The 15,156-nt window shown below is 41.5% G+C and overlaps 1 protein-coding gene across 1 annotated transcript; it reads left to right on the top strand.

Moving 5' to 3' along the window:
• Positions 1-1,322: 1,322 nt before the first annotated feature.
• Positions 1,323-7,501, top strand: LOC125529384 (hydroxyproline O-arabinosyltransferase NOD3). Its single transcript, XM_087524052.1, has 8 exons — positions 1,323-2,157; positions 2,231-2,298; positions 2,380-2,581; positions 2,991-3,088; positions 3,171-3,240; positions 3,331-3,402; positions 3,600-3,713; positions 7,087-7,501. Exons 1-8 carry the CDS (start codon positions 1,753-1,755, stop codon positions 7,150-7,152), a joined length of 1,095 nt encoding a protein of 364 aa, XP_087380178.1. The 5' UTR covers positions 1,323-1,752; the 3' UTR covers positions 7,153-7,501.
• Positions 7,502-15,156: the final 7,655 nt, after the last annotated feature.

The following is a 15,156-nucleotide window of genomic DNA, read 5'->3' on the forward strand; positions in this document are numbered from 1 at the left end:
TTTGACATGTAGCAGTGTATGGGCTCATCTCGGTGGGTACGGACGGGAAGATATCGGTGGGACCGAGATGGACATTTAGGGGTTTGGATAAATGAAATGTGGAGAAGTGTTTGAGGATTCGTGGAGTAATATCACTAAGCATTTTAGCAATTGAGTCATGATCAAAACCTCATCCCTTTTAATAGTATTGACTTTTTCTATGGACTCAATGTGATCTTGGACCACTTAACGAAAAGGGTAGAGTCTTGTAGCTATGCCAATTCTTGTCCTTATGATTTTGAAGGGGTCCACATCTTCATGTCCTTGCCATGCCACTATTGAACTTATTTGAAATGTACTAGATAAAAGTGTTAGTCCAATAATATGTATGACATTAATTATCAAAACCACCAAGGAAGCAAGTGTGCTTTCAAGGGGCGCCGATCAGTCCGGGCGTTTGAGGCGCCCGTCTCGGTCAAAATTCCATGACCGGCCAGTGACCGGGTGATCTGCCCGGATGTATGAGGTAGGTTTGGGCGCCCGGCCGTAGATGCTATAAGGAATAAAGACACACGATGTGATGAGCTAACAAAAACAGAACTCTTCTGAATAAAAGTTGGATTAAATCAATCATCTAGGCTAACAATTTTTTTTGATGACATGCGGTGTTAGTGGGCTAATAAAAACAAAATTCTTCTAGACTAAATTTGGATAAGGCTAGTTCTTTAGTTTAAAAAATAAGCCGCCCTCTAATTATGTTGAAATTTTTAAATTAGTTATTCCATAACTAATTTAGAAGATCCAATGAATAAGAGGGGCGGCTTATAAAAAAACCTAAAGAAGGAGCAACTTATTTTTTAAGCTGCCAAAAGCACCGGTTCTAAATTCGTCAAGATTAGTAATATGTGTGCTATTTTGGGCTAAAAAACATTTGTGACATATGTGCCAAACTTATGAGAAACACTCCTCCCCAAAACCTCACATATGCCGCCTCACGCCTCTGCTCATCCATCTCGGTGAGCCTCCACCGGTGGCCGCTCCTCCCGCGCCTATGACAATGATGCGGCCAAATTTGGTGTTGACCATCATTACAAGTTCACATGGGATGACTCACGAAGTGAAGAGAAGTGGCAATACGGATGGGTTGTTAGAGGTGTGCGAGAGTTTGTTTCACCTGCTGCAACACACGAACTTTTTCTAGTTTATTATTATGTAAAAAAACTTTTTAAAGAAAAAAAAACAAACTGTCCAAGTACCATGGAACATTTTATCCACCTGATTTTAAAGGAAAAAAACAATAACTGTTGGTTACACATGCGCTCTTACCCGTTACAGCGTTTATTACTACCACATCGCCGTAACGAGCTTCTCTCGTTTCTTCCTTCCCCTACGCCTACACCACCACTCCTTTGTCCTTACCGGAGAGAGGTCGGCGCTCTTCGCGGCCGCCGCCGAAACCATCCCGGGCGGAGGCGGCCGGCGAAGAGTCACTCCCCCCCTTCGTCGTGAGTAGAAGTGAGTAGTCACCTCCTGCTACTCCCGGCGCTCTCTGCGGTGTCGGGGGTTGACCGCGATCTCAGATCCACCGAATCCGATTCCCCGGCACGAACGAGCCGAATCGGGAGCCCCTAAACCCTCAATCGTCCGCGGCGCCGCCGAACCACCTGGCCTCCGACTCTCCCTTTACTGGGTGAGCTCACCTTTTGCTGTGATCCCACGGGACCCGAGGCGCAACCCGCCCCCTTGTCCCCTTGTAGGATCGGAGCGTCGACGATGATCGTCGGGAGGAAGAATGCCGGCAAGGCCTCTTCCTTCTTGCTCATCCTCATCTCGGTCGGCTGCTTCTTCGCGACCTACAACTTCCTGACAATGGTGGGCCACAGCCGAAGCGGAGACGGGCCACGCAAATTGCTCGGCGGCGGCGATCAGGGCGGTGCCGTCGCCTTCGGGTCTGGTTCGGACCCGTCGAAGAGGTTCCACGTCGCCCTTACGGCGACGGATGCGCTGTACAGCCAGTGGCAGTCGCGGATAATGTACTACTGGTACAAGCAGATGAGAGTCAGGCCTGGCTCGGATATGGGCGGCTTCACGCGGATCCTTCACTCTGGAAAGCCGGACGGTTTGATGGATGAGATACCCACCTTAGTTGTTGACCCCCTCCCTGAAGGCGCTGACAGGGTGAGGTTTTGGATATTCCATTTTGTTACCATTTGTGGAGTTGAAGCTTTTGCTAATATGATGTTTTGTTCAGGGTTACATTGTCCTCAATAGACCCTGGGCATTTGTCCAATGGTTGCAGAAGGCGAACATCAAGGAGGAGTAAGCATATTTCCTTTTGTTCTTTGTTTGTCTTTACTGGATCATTTAGGTTCATTGGTTTCCTAATAAAACGATTTGCAGTTATATACTTATGGCTGAGCCAGATCATATCTTTGTGAAGCCTTTGCCAAACTTAGCTCACGGTGAAGAACCTGCCGCATTTCCCTTTTTCTACATCAAACCAACTGACAATGAGAAGATACTAAGGAAGTTCTTTCCAGAAGAAAAAGGTCCTGTCTCAAATATTGATCCTATTGGCAACTCCCCTGTGATTATCCAGAAGGTACATCTCTTCTCTTGTGAGAAGATTAGTAGTAGAATACTTAGCTGTGCTAAGCTTTATACTTCTGTTACCATGACTGGTTCAGCTATACTAGATGCCAAGATGGCATAATGTGCCAAAACTTTGTTCTTTTAGTCATTGTTGAGGAAATCGTTAACTGGTATCTGCTCGGTCGGCTGGTGATAGGGGATTAATAGGCTAATCGGCAAGTTAATCGGCCATTTAATCAATTAATCGGACGATTTATCGGGTAATCGGCTACTCGCGGACCCTATGAGTAGGGATTAATCGGCAAGTTAACTAGTTAATCGGATGAATTCTTGAACAGGGCTTTTAGTAAGTACTATTTCAGTACACTCACCTGTCATGACAATTTTATCCTATTTTGGATGTCCTCAAAATATCTAAGGCCCAGCTTGAGAAGATTGCTCCAACCTGGATGAATGTTTCGCTAAAAATGAAAGAGGATGTGGAGACAGACAAAGCTTTTGGATGGGTCTTGGAAATGTCAGTACAGTTCTATATACTTTTACCTATTGACTTAACATGCGCGAGACTTATTTGGAGCTCCTTTCTATCATATTTATAGGTATGCATATGCTGTTGCAAGTGCATTGCATGGTGTGCACCACAGCCTCCAAAAAGATTTCATGATTCAGGTGCATAGTAATTCTGCCACTTGATAGATTATTCCGTTGTTTGTTTGTGGCAGCTCATATCATCAAATATGTGATTAATTCTCATTGCAGCCTCCATGGGACGCGAAATCAGACAACACATTCATCATCCATTATACTTACGGATGTGACTATTCATTAAAGGTGACTGCTGTTTAACCTTAAACATCTGTCAACATCTTGAAGATGCCTGCCATTGTTCTGTAAAATCTACTACTTTCATAACTAAATAAAAGACGTTTTTGCAGTTCAGAGGTAGTATTTCTCTATTACTGCAACAAAATTGTAACTTTATAAGCTTCTCATGATAGCTTGTTTATGATTATCTTGTAAAAATGTAGGGTGAGCTGACTTATGGTAAGATCGGGGAATGGCGTTTTGATAAGAGATCTTATCTTCGCTCACCACCACCGAGAAATCTTTCATTACCCCCTCCAGGAGTTCCTGAAAGTGTGGTATGCACATACTGTTTTGCATTTTTTTTTTCAGTACAACGAAATGCCATTTCCTTCTAAAACTGGTGACTTCACGTTTCTGAAATTTCTGAATTGCCTTGCGTCAAAGTGTAAAATCTTATCTTTCTGGCATTCACAATAGTGTATCCATGTTTAGCCTACTTCTTTATCTCCTGTAAATTGAACTTGTCGTGGGTAAGTGGGTTCTATGTTAATAGACATAGCAAAAACAACCGAATAAGAAGGAATCTTATTGACTCTTCCTGCTGCGAATATTGATGTTTGCTCGCGTGATCTTGATCCTTGTATATAACTGATTGTATATATTTTGTAATGGGTGTGGGGCTGGTGATAGTGAGTCATGGCGAGGCGATTACTGTAGTATACCTTTAAAAAAGGGGAAATTGTAGGGGAGGCCCCGACAGTAAAGCTAATAAGAATAATATATACAAGAGAGGATATGTACAAGGCTGGAAGGGGGTGAGGGGAGGGGGCTATTCAGAAGAACACACATAGACAGGCTTGGCACAGAATTAGCCTTTAGATGGCCCAGCGAAGACCTGAGAGAGGTGGCAAGCTCCTCCTTCGTTCTGTGAGAAAGATGGCAACGATCCCTCTTGAAATTAAACAACCAAGAGCCCCTACTATGAGTAATGTTGTCAAAGACTTCTTGCGGCTCTTTGCTTCCAAATATTCTATGCCACAACTGCCAGGACTTCAAAGAAGAAAGGCTTGTTGATCTTGTACTTCACCTGGGAGACCATTTCCTACATGGATGGCAGGGAAGATCAAAGTGAATATCAAGAGTATGCCAACAGTTAGAGCTGAAGCTACAGAGCCAGAAGAGGTACTCGCGTGTTTCCAGAGCATCAGATCGGCAGAGAGCACAACTGGAGCCTCCAGGGGGGGTTGGGGTGTGTGTGTGTGTGGGGGGGGGGGGGGGGGGGTGAACACGTTACGGCACTTGGATTTCTAGAGTCAAGAAGTAAAAGGACCTGAATGTGCTGAAAATAGGTGCTATATATTTTACAAGAGAATTTTGACCCCAGTAAGAAGGACCAAGAATCAGCAACATCAGGGAAAGATGCAGGCTGGACAGATATTGCCTGAATTCATGGAATTCATCAAAAGCCTAGCTGGACAGAGGAAAATGAAAAAGATCTAAAAGGGTATTGGACAGCAAGCACGTCATGGACCAATATAAGGTTATCAAGGGTAAAGGAATGAAGCCTGGGAAATCTTCTCCTCAAAAGGTGATCAGATCAGTTGCCGCTCCAGATGAGAGCAATATCTCTTGCAATAGAGCAAGAGCCTGCTGTCTGAATTTGTGATAAATTTTGAAGACATCATGCCACCAGAAGGATCCCATGGGCCTAGATGCATGAGGAGGGATATTGGTGTAGTAATTCCAGATGGGATTGACCCAGGGGATGTCGTCCTTGTTATAGAATTTAAAGAGATGTTTCATCAACAGAGCTTCATTCTGAGCAGAGAGGTTGATAATACCAAGAAACCCATTGCATTTGCGGCGGTAAACACTAGACCAGGCTGCCAAAGCCTTAGGTCTATTGGAGAATTCAGATTTACCGCAGACACAAATTCTTCTAGATATATCAACAATGTCTTTGACACCATCAGGGACGTCTGAGGTACCCGTGTAAAAGGTTGGAGGAGCGGTTATCACAGCTTTGGCCACTAAGAGAGACATGAATGACAAGCTGGAAGCTAATCTTCTGTCGATATGATTGATGAAGGGGGCATAATCCCTAATTTTCGGTCTAGTGATACCAAGAGGGAGTCCTAGGTAGGTAAAACGAATTGACTCAATTTTGCAGCCAAACAGATCGGCTAAATTAGCCATTTTGTCCTCAGGCATGTTGATGGGGTGAATGCTGGATTTATGGAAGTTGAACCTGAAGAAGGCCAGTGGATTGACAAAAGCTCTAAAAGACCTTTTGAGGCAAAGGAGCTGACAAGGGCAAGCTTGGATAATGAGAAGAGTATCGTCGGCGTATTGAGCAATTGGGGGAATCATCACCGGCAGCATGGATCGGGAGATGAAGAAGATTGAGCTGCAAAACTTTGTTGATTATGGCTTAAAGAATGTCATAATTTGGTTGTCAATCTATTTTTAGGACTTATCTGGTTAAGCTTACGTTTGTGTACACAAGTTCCTGGTCATTTTTTTAATCATATCTCATAGCCTTGGCAGATGGCATGACCAGATCAAGGGCGACTGTCCTACATTTTGACCCAAACCCAGCCAGGTCTATAACAGAGTGAAGGAACTAATGCATGTATTCAGAAGACTATTGTCAAATAAGCCTGGACGGCTGGACACATCATCTTCTCCAAAGATTCAGTGGGAATTCCATACCATATTAGCTTGTAACCCAATATACAAAGTTTTACTCCATGAGCCAGGACATGCATGTAGCCAACTTGCGAATGATGCATTGGTATTAGTTTTTGTATCTTTTGAGCCACCCAGTAAAAAAGAAAACGTTACTGATGGGGCACTAGCACCTGTGGCATGTTTCGAATCCAGGTGGGCTGTGTTGAAGTGTATATTCAAGCACAGAAGCCGCTAGCCAACTGAGCTGCGCTCAGTTCTTAGCCACTCATTAGTAGAAGGGATTCGCTTAGTTCTTAGCCACTCATTAGTAGGAGGGATTCTCCATTAGTTTCTTCCAATGAAGCATGAGTTAATGCACTTGTATTGTGCTATGAGAGCTTTGTGAATATCAGTCTCATGCCATTGTTCTCAAGACGAGTTTTGCCACTTACTACTGGCACATAGATGTACGTACTTCAACATGAACCTGGCATATATGCATTTTGCATCAGTTGGTGGCGCAGTAGCGTCCTTATGCAAGTTTCTGCTACAGGCTGTGATTCCAGCAAAGATGTTATAAGTGGCATGTGGTACCATGATATCTCATGTGCACTATCATATAATATATGCAATTTTTGAATTGGCCGTGTCAATGGATTATTTATTGTGATCTATACGTCAATCTGATAAAAAAAACAATTACGGGTCGGTCATAAAACTTCTGAACCTTTGCTTCTCGCTATCCAACTAGGGTGTTACGCTATTGAAATTCTCACAATTCTTCTGGATTTGCTGCTATTGTTAATGGAAAATTCATTCGGCAATAGACAAAAAAGTTGATGCAAAAGCTAGACAGCCTGCAGAAATTTACGTTGGACGACTTTGTTCTTTATCAGTATCTTTCTTCTTCTTTCAGTTTGACATGCGCTAGAGCTTAGTACAGCTGGATCCGTTACAATTTAAATTAGCGTTTCGTGATAAAATGTAAAATCCCTTCCTATGGTTGTTTTCTGATCTGAAATTACATTTTTTTTTCAGGCCACCCTTGTGAAGATGGTCAATGAGGCCACTGCAAACATTGTAGGGTGGGACGACGAAATATGAATGATGATTTTGCCAGAGAGGAGCTTAATTCATCTGATGCTGGGGTAGAATCAAAGAATCTCAATGATCAATAATACCAGAGCATTCAATTCATGTTCTCTTGAGCGGAGGATGGTGGCTAATTCCTACACATTAACCTAGAATCAGTTGTTGACAAGAGAATACGTAGTCATTTGATCCTTTGTCTCATTTTTGGGTTGTAAAGCAGAAACATAAGCTCTCTTTTTTCAGTCTCCTGGTCCATTCAGTTGTACTACAAAGCAGAAATGAAGGATCCTTGAGTACTCTCATACTTACCATGGGAAGTATATTACAGCCTGGAACAAATTCTTGTGGCTGCTTAAGAACATCCTGCTGAATGATGTGAATGATAAGCTGTTACCCGCAAAAATCCACCCACGTCATGTTCTCCTTTTCTTTTCGAGAGACTTAAGACTTTATATATCAATATTGTTGTTTATGTTTACCTCACTTTCTATTCTAGAGGCACCGGGCCACTCGAAATTGATTTGCATGTATAGCTGTGCTATATTAGGGTCTCTTTGATTCATAGGATTCTCCAGAACACAGGAATAGAAAGAACAAAATATTGTTATGTCATGTATGTTCGAATCCTGCAGTAATTTCATTTGTTGGATTGTATCATAGAAAATCCTTATGATTCTTTGCAAAAGTAGTGAATGCAAAATTCCCCATGAAATGCAGTGTAAAGGAGTTATTTAGTAAAGATTGTTTTTTTCTTTTCTTTTGCAAAGGACACATGCAAGGTGGGACTCGGCTGTTTATGCGTATTGTGTGGACGATACAGCACTACAAATTGGCACGGTGGAATTCAAGCATGTACCCAGATAAACCAATGGAGTGGCCCATGAGCTAGCTCGTTTTAGGCCTCATTCAGTTTGGAGGATTTTTATGGAAAAAATATAGAAACAAAGATTTTGTAGGAAATTTTCGTATAGATGCATTTGGTTTGTAGGAAACGCGTACGAGAATTTTGTAGAAATACTATTCATTTCCTATGTTTTTGGAGGAATATACACATCTACTCAAAATTCATTTTGTGCGTACAAAAGAGGCAAGACAATTCCTTAGAATGGCAAGTGTCATCCTGTCAAATTCTTATACTACTCCTAATTCCTACATTTTAGTTTCACCCAAACCAAATGAGGCCTTGCTTTTCATAATAATTTATCCTGTCCTTGGGACGATGAGCCCCCTAGACCCTAGTTGCTTACTTGCTTGCTAAGGATATACAATATTCTAAATTAATAAAACTAGCCATCATGGCATTTCTTAAAAAAAGTAAGTTTTTTATTTGTATGTACTCCCTTTGTAAAGAAATATACTAAGATTTTTTAAATCACTAAAGTATTTACAGAGGGAGTATATTGATTAGAACACTCGAATATTTTAACTTTATTATTTTATTTTGTTTCTTATTTACATATTTTTTATGAATTTCTAAAGGGAAATTAAACTAAAACATCGAAAATGGGCTGCACTGACTGCGCGCCATTTACCTTGCACACGTGTGTTCGGCTACAGGCTATTAAGGACATCTTCAATAGTTTATATATTAGTTTGTTGGTAAAATATGTCATGTCATCAACCAACATCTTAACATACAACAACTCCAATGTGTTGTATCTAGTTTGCCCAATAGGATGCGAGATAATAGATAAGGTGCTCTCTCATTCTACATTGAAATTTGTGCAAGAGGTGTTGGTTCATGTACATACAACCTTCCTCTCTTTCCTCATTTATTGTATGTCACATCATCAAAAATCCTATGTAGCAAAGTCTATCAATAACTATCTTACAACCATTGAAGATGCCTAAGTGGAGTTATGCTTTGTGGATATCACAATTCATCGTTTGTTGTGGTTACCTTGGCTGCCGTTTTGGCAGGATTTCACCGTTCGACTCCATGGGGCATATGTTTTCCACATCAGTTATTCTGTGTATTGTTCACTGATTTGTGGGACCCCGCGATCATACAGATGCACAGTGACATTTTTGTTGGATTTTTACCAGATTTCGGCATTAATTTAGGGGGATTTTTACCAGATTTCGGCATTAATTTAGGGGAATTTTTACCAGATTTCGACATTAATTTAGAGGGGTTTCGCCAAATGTGACTCTCCAGCCATTGATAGTGGGCCAGGTACATTTTTTTAACATCAGTACTGACACAAGCGCTCATATACACACGCATACACTCACCCCTATGAACGCACACACGCACACCCTATCCTTATGAGCACCTTCGAAAGACTGAGCCGGCATATTATCTTGAAATTTACGAAGTCATCATAGGCACCTCGTCGTCGACGGGAACGTCTCCTCCCATTGAATGTGCATCGCCGGAAATCTTGAAATAAATCCAAAAATAAATGCGAGCACCAGGATTTGAATCCTGGTGGACTGAGAATACCACAGTCCCTCTAACCATCCAAGCATAGGTTGGTTCACGTGGGCCAGGTACATTGGCACACCACACATGCGCCTTAGATAGCTACATACGGAAGTTGCACCGTATTTGCATCAGGAGACAAGTTTGAGCACTTGTTTTATGTATTTTACAAGTTTAAACATCAAATTAGTCATCATGTGCAACTTAATGTATCACTAGTTTCACTGTCAAAAAAATGTATCACTGGTGTATTTGCCTCTCTTTTAAAATATGATGCTAAGATTGTGCTTCCACCAAGTCAGGTGCACAAGTTTTAACATGATGCACCAGTTGCAAAATAAAATTAGAAAATTTTAAAACACACAATAAACATAAACTTAAGCAGTCACCCTTGCATCTGCATGTCTGATACGTCTCCGGCGTATCTATAATTTATGAAGTATTCATGTTGTTTTATTATCATTTTTGAATGTTTTATAATCATTTTATAGCAACTTTATATCTTTTTTGGGACTAACCTATTGACCCAGTGCCCAGTGCCGGTTGCTGTTTTTTGCTTGTTTTTTACATCGCAGTAAATCAATATCAAACGGAGTCCAAACACCGCGAAACTTTTTGTGGATTTTTTATGGACCAGAAGACATCCAGTGGGCCAGAGCAGCACCTGGGGGTGCCGCGAGGGGGGCACAACCCACCAGGGCACGCCTGGGGGCCCAGGCATGCCCAGGTGGGTTGTGCCCACCTCGGTGGCCTCCCGCACCCCCTCTTCGCCCTATAAATTCCCAAATATTCCAAAACCCTCGGGGGTAACCCTAGATCAGAAGTTCTGCCACCGCAAGGCTCTATAACCACAAGAAATCAATCTAGACCCCATTCTGGTACCCTGCCGGAGGGGGAAATCATCACCAGTGGCCATCTTCATCATCCCGACGGCCACCACGATGAGGAGGGAGTAGTCCACCCTCAGGGCTGAGGGTTTGTACCAATAGCTATGTGTTTAATCTCCCTTTCTCTCTCGTGTTCTTGAGATGTCACGATCTTGATGTACCGCGGGCTTTGTTAATATAGTCGGATCATATGGTGTTTCTTCCTCTCTATCTTGTTGTGATCAATTGAGTTTTCCCTTTGAGATTTTGTTTTATCGGATTGAATACTTTTATGGATTTGAGAGCACTTGATATATGTCTTGCATGTGGATACCCGTGGTGACAATGGGGTATTTTATTGATTCACTTGATATATGTTTTGACACTCAACTCGTGGATTCCCAAGGTGACATTGGGGTAATCTACGCATAGGGGTTGGTGCACATTCTTGTCTTCGTTTCTCCGGTAGAAATCTTGGGGCACTCTTTGAGATTCTTTGTGTTGGATTGAGTATTATGAATATGAAATTATTTGGTGTTATTCTAGTACGAACTCTTGAATAGATCGATCGGAAAGAATAGCTTCGAGGTGGTTTCGTACCCTACAAATGATTTCTTCTTATGTTCGCCGCTAGATGTGAACTTTGGAGTGATTCTTCATCGCACGTTGAGGGATGGTTATATGATCCAATTATATTAGCATTGTTGAGAGATTGCACTAGCGAAAGTACGGACCCTAGGCCTCATTTTCAAGCATTGCAATACCTTTTTGTGCCTGTTTACTATTTGCTACCTTACTGTTTTTATTTATTCAGATTATAAAAATATATTTCTACCATCCATATTACACTTTTATAACCATCTCTTCGCCGAACTAGTGCACCTATACAATTTGCTATTGCATTAGGTGTGTTGGGGACACAAGAGATTTCTTGTATTTGGTTGCAGGGTTGTTTGAGAGAGACCACCTTCATTCTACGCCTCCCATGGACTGATAAACCTTAGGTCACCCACTTGAGGGAGAATTGCTACTGTCCTACAAAACTCTGCGTTTGGAGGCCCAACACGAGTCTACAAGAATAAAGTTGCGTAGTAGACATCAATGTCCTATAGTATTGAGGTAATTAAGGTGTTATTGCTTCTACACAATAATTTTATATGCATATTATAGAATAAAACAAGATCAAATGCCTAACTAAACTATTACCACGAGGCATTAGCAAAACACACAAGTCCAACTATTTAAGATGGAGAATAATCTCAAGTCTGGAGAATCATTCAAGATGATTCTTTTTTGACCATTTTGATTTCAACATGCATAGAAATGGCCATTCAAGGTCACTTCTGTTCTAACCATCCATTCACTTAAGGGGATTGCACATGGGCCTGAACTTCAAGTTGAATTAATCAAGCGAACCAACCTGTGGTTGGATGGCTAGGAGGTCAGTGGTATTCCCGGTCCACAAGAATTACTTAAGCGAACCAACCGGTGATTGCATTATCCTGGATTTATTTTAGGCCTCCAACGATGTGGTTTTAGTGGGAGGAGACGTTCCTGGCGACTACGAAGACGTCTGTGGTGACTTCGTTAATCTCAATATGATGTGTCGGTCCAGTCTCTCGGAGATGCTTATAGGGATTGGGTGTGCGTGCGTGCATTCATGCACCGTGTTAAAAGAATTGTAATACTCAAGCCAACGAAGTGGCTTGTCACTTGTTTGCTTTGTACATATCTTTCAAGTTTATGCTTCTAACGAAACTGCTCCATGTTTAATGTACTAGAAATGGACCAACAAATTTAAAAGCTTTTGCATCAGTTTCATAGTTAAAAATTGAAGTGGCGCTCTATTTAATGATGAAAGAGAGAGCAATCATACGGAGGTAGTACTATCTTAATCATTGGAAGAGGCATAATCTAGATATAGAAGTTAAGCACGTGTGCATTAGGGACTTTAGTTGCTAAACTCTTTAATGCACTTAGTACCTCAGAGCAAATACAATAGCAGGCTTATAGCCCGCTTATATTGCATTTTTTCTATGTGGAGTAGAGAGACATGAAAAATTTAAAGAAGTGGGCTCTCATGCAAGAGTTTGTCTATATGTGTGCTCCTATAGGCAGATACAATAAATATGAATAAAGAGATAGAGAGAACCTTGGGTCCTTCCCAATGCTCCATGGTGTACAGGTGCTAAGCATGCCACATAGGCAGAAAGTCTGATATGACAAGGTAGTTAAGAGGAGAGAGAGGCGTTTGGTGACCCAAGAAAAAACCAATGCCAAGCGGGTAGACCTATGCAAAATACTTCAATGAAAGAAATTTGCCCAATGCATGGAAGAGTTTAGTTGTTTAAAAATTAAATGAAGGAAGTTTAGCACAAACAAACTAAGCACCTATGCATTGAGGACTTTGATTGCTAAACTTTTCAATACACCTAACCCCCCATCTTAGCACCTGTTCATTGGAAGATGTCTTATTGTATGAGCGACTATAAGCGATGAGTATAAATGACATTGCAACATCATATAGCGATACTATTAGCCATGCTCACATCTAAGCACATGTGCTTTCGAAGAGGCCTAATCTAGATATAGATCTTAGCACCAAATCCAAGACATCTCATAAGAGACATTAAATGAGGTTCTTTTAGATACTTCACAACACAAAGAGCAAGTACAATAGATCGCTGTAGGCGGGCTATAAGGGATGCCACATCAGATTTGTGCCTAGTTGAAGGAGAGAAGAGATGAGGGAGAAGATAAGCGGGCTCCAAGCTTACAATCGGCTGTAACACAAGACCCAACAAGTTTTGTGAGAGAAAGAGGTGGGTCATATATTAATTATATGACATACCGATACGTCTCCAATGTATCTATAATTTTTTATTGTTCCATGCTATTATATTATCTGTTTTGGATGTTTAATGGGCTTTAATATGCTCTTTTATATTATTTTTGGGACTAACCTATTAACCGGAGGCCCAATGCCAGTTTCTGTTTTTAGCCTATTTTAGTGTTTCATAGAAAAGAAATATCAAACGGAATCCAAACGGAACGAAACCTTCGCGACGATCTTTCTTGGAACAAACGCAAACCAGGAGACTTGGAGTGGAAGTCTAGAAGTCCGCGAGGCGGCCACAAGATAGGAGGGCGCGCCCGGGGGGGTAGGCGCACCCCCACCCTCTTGGGACCCACAAAGCTCCACCGACGTACTTCTTTCGCCTATATATACTTTTATACCCTAAAAACATCAGGGGGATCCATGAAACCACTTTTCCACCGCCGCAACTTTCTGTACCTGTGAGATCCCATCTCGGGCCTTTTCCGGCGATCTGCCGGAGGGGGATTCGATCACGAAGGGCTTCTACATCAACACCATAGCCTCTCTGATGATGTGTGAGTAGTTTACCATAGACCTTTGGGTCCATAGTTATTAGCTAGATGGCTTCTTCTCTCTCTTTGGTTCTCAATACAAAGTTCTCCTCGATGTTCTTGGAGATCTATTCAATGTAATACTTTTTGCGGTGTGTTTGCCGAGATCCGATGGATTGTGGATTTATGATCAAGTTTATCTATGAATAATATTTGGTTCTTCTCTGAATTCTTATATGCATGATTTGATATCTTTGCAAGTCTCTTCAAATTATCGGTTTATTTTGGCCTACTAGATTGATTTTTCTTGCAGAGAAGTGCTTAGCTTTGGGTTCAATCTTGCGGTGTCCTTTTCGAGTGACAGTAGGGGCAGCAAGGCACGTATTGTATTGTTGCCATCGAGGATAAAAAGATGGGGTTTATATCATATTGCCTGAGTTTATCCCTCTACATCATGTCATCTTGCTTAAAGTGTTACTCTGTTCTTATGAACTTAATACTCTAGATACATGTTGGATAGCGGTCGATGTGTGGAGTAATAGTAGTAGATGCAGAATCGTTTCGGTCTACTTAACACGGATGTGATGCCTATATTTCATAATCATTGCCTAGGTATTCTCATAACTATGCGCTCTTCTATCAATTGCTCGGCAGTAATTTGTTCACCCACCGTAATACATGCTATCATGAGAGAAGCCACTAGTGAAACCTATGGCCCCCAGGTCTCTTTTTTATAATATTGCATCTCTTTTTATTTACATGGCATCTCGTTTACTATTTTGCAATCTTTACTTTCCAATCTATACAACAAAAATACCAAAAATATTTATCTTATTATCTTTATCAGATCTCACTTTCGCAAGTGACCGTGAAGGGATTGACAACCCCTTTATCACGTTGGTTGCGAGGTTCTTGATTGTTTGTGCAGGTACTAGGTGACTTGCGTGTTATCTCCTACTGGATTGATACATTGGTTCTCAAAAACTGAGGGAAATACTTACGCTACTTTGTTGCATCACCCTTTCCTCTTCAAGGGAAAAACAACGCATGCTCAAGAGGTAGCAAGAAGGATTTCTGGCGCCATTGCCGGGGAGATCTACGCTCAAGTCAAGACATACCAAGTACCCATCATAAACTCTTCTCCCTCGCATTACATTATTTGCCATTCGCCTCTCATTTTCCTCTCCCCCACTTCACCTTTGCCGTTTTACTCGCCCCTTTTTCGTTCACCTTCTTTCGCTTGCTTCTCGTCTGATTGTGTGTTGGATTGATTGTTTGTCACGATGGCTCAAGATAATACTAAATTATGTGACTTTCCTAATACCAACAACAATTATTTTATTAGCACTCTGATTG

This window comes from Triticum urartu, chromosome 1A (genome assembly GCF_056163025.1).
Source record: "Triticum urartu cultivar PI428250 chromosome 1A, HENAU_Tu73, whole genome shotgun sequence".
In the NCBI taxonomy this organism is placed as follows: domain Eukaryota; kingdom Viridiplantae; phylum Streptophyta; class Magnoliopsida; order Poales; family Poaceae; genus Triticum; species Triticum urartu.